General features: G+C 39.3%; 1 protein-coding gene across 3 annotated transcripts in view; it reads left to right on the forward strand.

The window, feature by feature from the left end:
- Pcdh19 (protocadherin 19) overlaps positions 1-7484 on the forward strand; it is a 110692-nt gene extending 103208 nt beyond the window's left edge. For all 3 annotated transcript variants that reach the window (XM_029553649.1, XM_029553650.1, XM_008848354.3), the window contains one exon: positions 1767-7484. In XM_029553649.1, the coding sequence (XP_029409509.1) occupies positions 1767-2356 (590 nt within the window). In that variant the 3' untranslated portion in view covers positions 2357-7484. The remainder of the gene's footprint in view (positions 1-1766) is intronic.
- The last annotated feature ends 1372 nt before the right edge of the window (positions 7485-8856 follow it).

An 8856-nucleotide genomic window follows, 5' to 3' on the forward strand; every position in this document is an offset into this window, starting at 1 on the left:
AAATATCAATTAATCTGGAAAAATAAGACTATAAACAAAACATTAAAGTAAATAGTTTTACAGTGGACAGGCAGATGTTAACAAGGTCCATGCTTTGGTAAAGTAGTCTTCATAGAAAGCTTCTCTGACAGCCAAATAAAAGACTTAACCCTCAGGGCTGGAGAGATAGCTCAGCGGTTAAGAACACTGGCTGTTCTTGCAGAAGACCCGGGTTTGTATCCCAGCACCCACATGGCAGCTAACAACTGTCCATAGCTCCAGTTTCAGGGGACCCAACAGCCTCTTCTGTCCTCCGTGGGCATTGCATGATGCAGGTGCACTTACCTACATGCAGGCAATACACACATACACACAAAATAAAAATAATAAAGAAAATATTTTAAAAGACTTAACCCTCAGGCTGGAGAGATGGCTCAGCGGTTAAGAGCATTGGCTGTTCCTGCAGAGGACCCAGGTTCGGTTCCCAGCACCCACGTGGCGGCTAATAATTATCAGCAACTCCAGTTCCAAGGGAATCTGACACCGTATTCTGGCATCCACGGGCATAGCAAGACATGGGTTCACTTACATATATGCATAAGTAAAGAAATTGTCTAAAAATGGTTTAACCTTGAATGAACCTGAGCTGGAAAGAAAAAAAATGTTGACCTAATAATTATGAATTATAACAGCTGAGATCTCCTACGATAGATTTAAATTAATTCATGGCACATATATTTGAATAAGATGGGATGGATTATACATATTTTGGAATATACTGTGATAATTTAATACATGTATATAGCATATATTGTGTTAAAATTGTCTTAGTTTACTTAATATAATGTCCTTAAGTTCCATCTACTTTGCCTTAAATGACAGGATTTCATTCTTGTTTATGGCTATATAATTCCACTAAGCATATATACCAGGTTTTCTTTATTCATTCATATGCTGAGGGGCAACTATGGTGATTCCATATATTGACTGGCATTAATAGTGATATAATAAACATGAGTGCCAGATATGTTAGTCATGGCCAATTAAATGATACTTAACATATAAGTGATGTGTATATAGGGATTACTGAAGCTTGTGAGTTCTCTCGAAGGAAGAGGGCCACAATATATTCCTTCTGATGGAAATCTAGTCACAATGAGGTGATTACTTGGGAAACTGTGGGTCAAAAAGAAATGATGTGATTAGGTTTTCAAAGAGAGTACATACTTACCTAAACTTAAGCACTATACATTAGTGGTGGGTAGAAGACAGTTGGTAATGTTCATAAAAATTTTGGGCAAGTCTTCTTAGATAGAGACTACTGGATTCCAAACCCTGTTTCCACTCTTCTGCTGAATGCATTTTCAAATGCAGGTGATTTTTAGCAGGAGGTGTTGATAAAATTGCTGACTCTCAGTACCTTAACACACAGGATAAACTTTTTTTTGAAATATATATGTATTTTTTTTCATTATAACATGTCTCCCTTTCAGGATTTTTTGTTTTGTCAGCAGTGAGAACAGCAACAATCATAAAAAAAGAGGAGATCTATAGCTTTTTAAAAATCTAATTTTTTGTACTCATCCCAAAAGACAATAAAAGACTATGTAAAGTGTCGTTTTCCAGAAGGGCCTGTGGTGAATACCTGAGAGCCAAGAACACCAGGGAGTCGCAATGATTCCCTGGACAAGCTGATGAAATTGACATCTTTTTTTTTTTTTTTTTTTTTTTTTTTTTTTTTTAAAAAAAAAAAAAAAAAAAAGAGGACGATAAATCTCTCCTCACAGATCAGAATGAAGGGTTTCATTGCCGGGAAGAATGCCGGATTCTTGGCCACTCTGATAGATGCTGGATGCCCCGGAATCCCATGCCCACCCGCTCCAAGTCCCCTGAGCACGTGAGGAACATCATCGCGCTGTCCATCGAAGCTACCGTTGCTGATGTTGAGGCTTATGACGACTGCGCCCCCACCAAGCGGACTTTCGCAACTTTTGGAAAAGATGTCAGCGACCACCCTGCTGAGGAGAGACCCACCCTGAAAGGCAAGAGGACTGTCGATGTGACCATCTGCAGCCCCAAAGTCAACGGCGCTATCCGGGAGGCGGGCAATGGTTGTGAAGCTATTAGCCCCGTCACTTCCCCGCTCCATCTCAAGAGCCCTCTGCCCACCAAGCCTTCTGTGTCTTACACCGTCGCCCTGGCTCCCCCGGCCCGCGATCTGGAGCACAGTGTCAACAACGGCGCCTCTCGTCCTTCTGAAGCTGAGCCCCGCGGAGCTGATAGTGAGAAAGTCATGCATGAGGTCAACCCTATTCTGAAGGAGGGTCGCGACAAGGAGTCCCCTGGCGTGAAACGTCTGAAGGATATCGTTCTGTAAACCAGTCTTGGGGAAGAAGAGAATGAAACCACACTGGCAAGTGAAGACGCAGGAGCTGCTCGTTTTATTGGCTCACCAATGGTTGGTTACTGAGTGGCTATATTGCAGAACTTTCCCTAAACGTATTGTTTATAAATGACTATCATTCTGTGACAATCCCTCTCGTTTCAATAGGCAGCAGGGGTGTTCAGTGGGAGCAAATTAGCTTTGGAGTGTGTTGTTCATGGGGCCTTGATGTTGGGGAAACAGAGACAAATTCAGTTGTGAAAAGTATTATGTATTAAGTGTTTGAATTTATATATTTTTCTATGTCAAAATGATAATATAAATTACCATTGTTTGTGGAGAATTACATTTAAAAAAAAGCAAAAAGCAAAAAAAAAAAGCTCTGAACACCTTTAATAAGCTCACCACTGTTTTTTGTAGTGTAGGCAAGTTAATGGTCATTTATTGTGTACTATTCATTGATTCAGTGATGTGAAATCGAGCCCCCAAAAGGTTGTTTCTGAAGCTCGAGTACTTTCCAATGCCGCTACTTTGCTGTGGACGCCCCTGCTTTAAGAACCCTTTTGCTAGCTGTGCTGTTGTTGTATTTGATATTGCAAATTGCTATGTGTGTGCTGATGGCAAAAGGCTTTTAAAGGTTGATGTTTTTTTTCTTAAAAAATAATAAAAATATAGACAAAAACATAAATGCAAACAACCGAGACAGCAAACGAATGAGCAACACCACACCTACCACCTATGGACTGAGTACTTGGAGGATACAGTTTTTAATCCATGTGGTGATTGCTTACCACCTTGCAGAGGATTTTTCCTGCCTTTCAGTCTTCTGCCCAGGTCCGTGCGAGATCATCACAGAAAGTCATTTTTGGATATGCTGCTATCTGATTTGCAGTTTTCAGAAATACTGTGCTGAAAGTTTTATGAGATCCTATTTTTTTTTTCTAATTTTCAGACCCTGAGCAGGAAAGTTGCTCCTGAAGTTATCAGTTTTCAGGCTGAGAAACTCCCTGTCTCCAATCATCTAAAACTCATGCAACATGACTGAATCTATTTTGAGATTTAAATTAGCATCTCTTTAGACACACACTTCCTGATTCAGTGTTTCCCAATCATGACTGGAATCAGACTGTAAAGCACATCATGGGTTGGATTTGAGGACTCCATGTTGCTCTGTATCTTTGGTTTATAGATAATGATAGAGTAAGCAGTACAAAGTGTACACTTAAGAAAGGACAGGTAACAGCATCACTAATCTAATTACTGTGCCTTCTAAATGGAGACACTTGGACACTTGAACTCGTCTTTTTATGACTAATACTTTTTTGAGGAAAAATGTGAATATGAAATTCTGAAAATAAAAGCTCTTTAGATTTAGCTAACTCTTGCTGTAGGCTAGGAATATGCCTTTTTAAATTGACAAACAGCGCATTCTTTTTCATTGTTGTTATTTTAGCACTGCTTGAAGTCCCCCATTTTACACTCTCTCTACTAATATTCACTAGCCAGCATAGTATTCTTGCAGTGTAAGAGCTCATTATTTAAAAATAAAGACATCACCATTGCTCTACCTTGATCTTAAAAGAATTGTTTCTAGAGAAGCAAGTTTTATTGTTTTGTTCTTTGTCTCAATTTTTTAAAAAAAAAATTCAAGAGTACCTATAAAGAAGGCATAGAGGTTAGAGCACAAGAATTTAAAAGAGAATTTATTTTCTTAAGTTTAGGTAGATATGGTTAGCTCTTTGAAATGTTTTTGTTATTTTCTGCCTGAGTTCCTAGCTTTATACATTACTAGGAATATTTTATTTTGTGGGAGGGGGAAGGCTTTTCAGGGAGCGGGATGGGTAAGGCACTGGGGATGGGGCTAGGTAGGGGAGAAAACTTCTGAAAAAAAGAGAACCTATAATGAAGCTACAAATCCATCCTTATTTCTTATTCAGTGCTGAATACTACCTCATGCAAAATATTGGTGTGGCTGCAAATTTACCCGAGGAACTGACACAATTAGAGCTCAATTACACTAACATCTTCATTTTGCCTCATTTAATTCTCATATATTTTCTCCTCTTTTGATTTATTTAATTTTGGTAGTAGATTATGAATTAGGTATTTATTTTTCTTTACAAGTGATTATTCAATTAACACATTTAAGTATTTAAAAAAGTGCCCTTTAAGTTAGGATGGCTGCCTATAGAATTTAGGCTGATTTCTCCCTGATCCGTCCTGATATTATATGGTTAGCTACCATCACAAGGTCACTTTGTAGTCAGATTGGACAGTTTTCCACAGGGGTATTCCTCCCTCTGCTCAGTGGGAAAGAGCTGGAATGATTGTGGAAAGTGGGAATCAAAAGTCTGAACATAGCTATGTGGCTGTTGAGTCAGAGAGGCCACTGCCTGCCATGCCACTTACCAGCCAATTTAAAATAATTAGAGTAGCAGTGGCATTGATTCTGCTTTTTTTTTTTTAAAGCTAAGATCCTTCTCTTAAATTTTGTCCCCAGAATTGCTTTCAAGCTACAGACTCATCCTTTTTCTCTATCTAAATACTGTGTTCTCAGTGGGAAGACAGAGATTTCTTTTTTTTTCCTCCTCCAAACTCTTTACTAAGTAAGTCCAAAAAAAATTCTCTCATTGAGGAAATATCTTAGTCCTTCTGCAGTTGTCTGATCTATGTGTCCTCCCAGAAGTGCAAGTGCATCTTAGGAGGGCTTTGTCGGCAGGGTTGGCAGGCAGGCAGTGCCTGCAAATAGGATTTTTGTGCAAGGACCTTAAATTTCCCATTAACTCATGATTCTCCCCCTCCTTTTTAGATGTGAGTGATGAAAACCTACCAGGACTAGGGGCCCAAATCTCTTCCCTTTTCCTTCTGCAAACATGTTATACACTTAAACACGTGGGAGCAATTTTGGTTGCCAAGTTTTAGGGAGTTCTATTTCACTCACTTATTCTGATGTCCCTTGGTGTTGAAGTATGGAGTGCTCAACAATTCCCTGGGCAGATAAACTTCTTCACTCAGTGTAAGGAATCTAGTTTGCATTGACTGACTGCTCTATTCCAAATATGGGAACATGCTATCTGATAAGAAATAGGGAGAAGTGATTCATAGTGCTATGTAGAAACTTTTCTTTTCCCTATGCAGACTAGTAAATGAACCTGTTCAGAATGAAACTTAGTATTCTTTTGATCCTCTGAAGCCAGTAGACTAAATTATGGTCCATCTTATTACTGAAATAGATAATGGGCTAGGGGATCCTGTAGTTTCTACAGAGCAATGGTTTTCAAAATATCACTTCCAAACAATATCCCTTGGGAACTTCTTAGAAATGATAATGATCTGTCCCTACATAAACTGACTGTATAGGAAACCCTGTGGATCTGGCCCAGCAATCCGTGTAAGTCAGATGCCCTCTATAGTTTGAGGACTTTTAAAGCACAGGTTGATAGTGCCGAATCCTTGGAGATTCTTATTCAGTCGTTCTGGAGTAGGACCGCTTTTCTTCTGTATGGATTCCCAGGAGATACTGATGAGACAATACTTTGGGTATGGCTGCTCTTGAAGAAACTTTCCTCATAGAACTATGTCTACGGTGGCCATTTATACAAATTTGTTGACATGGTGACCCACTAATCACTAATATGAAATACAACTCAGAACTCTGAAAATTGGAACTGCCCAGAATATCTTTCTTATCCTATCAATTCAGCATATGGCTGACTGTTAGAGGGAAATTCAGATGACTTTTTCCTGTATTCCTACTATATCAGCAAACAGAAGTGGTCCACTTGAAGTAGCAAAGACAAGGGGCAGTTTGGGGAGAGGCAGGAATGGAGGGAATAGCTCGTCTAGGCATCCAAGGTGAAGAAAGGATTATTACTGTATGTAATCCACTTTACAGGGATCATTTTGATGGTAAATGCTCCCCAAAGCACTCTGACAAGTCTGGTCCACTTGGCTCTTTACATAGGGTTATAAGACCCTTCTGACTTTGAAGAACTGGCATAAATGAGCTGAAGAAGTCCATTGTATACAGTCCTAGTGTTTGCCTTCTTGGTAAAATTACATTTAATGATGTCATTTCATGAGTCAAATTGTATCTGCTGACACTAAAGTGTATTGAGATGTTGTTCTTTAGTTTAAGTATGTATCAAAGTAATATTCAAAGGGGATGTATGGGGGTGGGACTGGGACTGGGTGGCTTTATATTGATATTGAAATATTCCAGAGCAAAACACATTGTCCTAATGAAGTTGTTGCAGCTCTCTTTGTTTTCTTGTGAGGCTGAAATTGGCCTGTGGGTCACTTGTGCAAAAGTGAATTAATTTCAAATAGGAATCACATTGCTTTTGTGAAACAAAGAAAATTAACCACCTTGTCTGAAATATACATTGTAAGGCGCTCTTGGTAAAGAACAACCTGGAAACACCTGATCTTGATTGGAAAGCATTGTAGGTCATTAGGGAAAACTGATGATGCTGACTGTCGATACAGCTGTGTTGGCAATTAAAGATGACCTTGTTACTAACTGAATGTTGCTGTCAGTCTTAGCAAACAAACCAGCTAACACCTTTACAGCACTGGTTAAGTAGACGTTTACTGGCACTGGCTGCCGTTCAGCTGAGGAAGGCTAGGATACAGACTTTAATGACCAAGAGCCAGACTAGCTCAAGCTAGAAATTCAGCAACAAATACCTCCTTGTGCTATTTGAATGCTAAGGTATTAGTTGCAAAAGGCTTACGCCTTCGCTCCTCTAGTGAGGGGAATGAGCCTGATGACACTATTACTGTTTACCTGTCAAACCAGGGTGGCAATTTAGAGGGATGCAAGTACAGTATGTCTCATTAAGCAGTCTCTGTTGCTGATTATATGAAGATGAAATTGTTGTATATGCTGATCTGTATGTTATGTACATTTTCACAGTGATTGAATCATTGTAAAAACAAAAAAAGACAAAAAAGAATCACCACTTTGTCTATTTTATGAAGATGATAAAGCAGCTTTATTAAATTATTACGGTTATGTTTAAATGGTGTTACCTGCCACATTGTTTCCTTTTATCTGGTGGTTCTCTGTTTCCCCCTTAAATGTGTTTTCTCTGCTTCAAAAATTTAATGCATTTTAGTATTAAAGGCTATTATGGAAAAAAGTATTGTTTGGTGAAATGTGTCTTGGTGAGTGTTCATTGACTCGGGGTGGGGGTGTCTCTGAACTTGGAGGTAACCAGCTTTTGGCGGGGTCTTTGATGTTCAGGCCCAGAGGCTTCCCTTTGCCTTTCCCACTTTAAACCTCTTTCAAGTTTCTGAGGGCTTCTTCCTCCAGCCAGGCGCCAGTCATTTATTTGCAACCACTCTCCTTGCCAATTGGATCAATACTGTTGCAGAATGAGGGGGGCCCATTTCACTGCCAAGATGCTAAAGATTTTCCCAGGTGCCACTTTAAACAAGAATAGTAAAATTATTCTTTAAAATGGGCAACTGCACAATGGGACGTCTCTGAAGAATTAATTTTTAAAAACAGAGCCATAGTAGAGGCCATCAGTAGGGGAAAAGTGAGTAGAACAAAGATGACCTGGTTGCCCTCTTGATGCCTTTAGATTTGAAAATGAAGCAACAGGAGAGGTTCTGATTTTGCACATAACAAGGTTGCAGAGAAAGCCCTGACAATCTCTCTTTATCCAAACAATTATTCTCTAAGATTTATCACCTGGGCTCTAAGTGTTCATTCTGGCTGCATCTGGAGGGGGTGGATAAAGGAAAGGGGGGGCATACAGCACAGTACAAATAGTGCCTTTAGTGGTTAAAGGCTAAATTGCTTCAGCATGACCTATTCTATCCAGACAATTAAAAGTGATCTCAAGGAAATCCAGTCTTCCTGGATCTCCATCTTCCTGTTATCTCTGCCTACTTGTATTAAATTGAGATCATATCTTATTCCTCAGAATTAGCCCTAAAGCCATAGCAACGGCCAGAAATTTGGCATTGGAATTTAATAGGTATTGCTTCAGAGTCCAAACACAGACATGCTAGGATACATGAATGACACACAGTGGTATATGTACAGATGCTCACGTGTTCTCACAGATATAAAGGCATATGGAAAGAGGCCAGTCTGTCCTTAGCATGGAAGCCATTAAGACATAGAAAGTGAAGTGAGTGCTTCTGAGTTAGCCTGCACCAAAAACGTGTGCTTGTGCACGCACATGCACACACACACACACACACACACACACACACGTTTCTTGGACTGTGTTCCATCTATTATTTTTTGAGGGGAGGGACAAAGCAGAAAGTCAGTTTCTCCTTATAATAAGGCCTTCCAAGTAACAAGAAGAGAAAGTAAATTCTCATATGCTGAAGGGCCTTCACATAGACAACACATGCATATCTAAATTCGTAACAATGATAAGTGCTTCAGTATGGGAAAGTGGCAAAATTATGGAAGCATAAACTCAAATATATTCAAGTTTATAAAAGAAAAGCAAAATAAATTAAATCAT

Source organism: Nannospalax galili, unplaced genomic scaffold (genome assembly GCF_000622305.1).
Source record: "Nannospalax galili isolate Female #2095 unplaced genomic scaffold, S.galili_v1.0 scaffold3, whole genome shotgun sequence".
NCBI lineage: Eukaryota > Metazoa > Chordata > Mammalia > Rodentia > Spalacidae > Nannospalax > Nannospalax galili.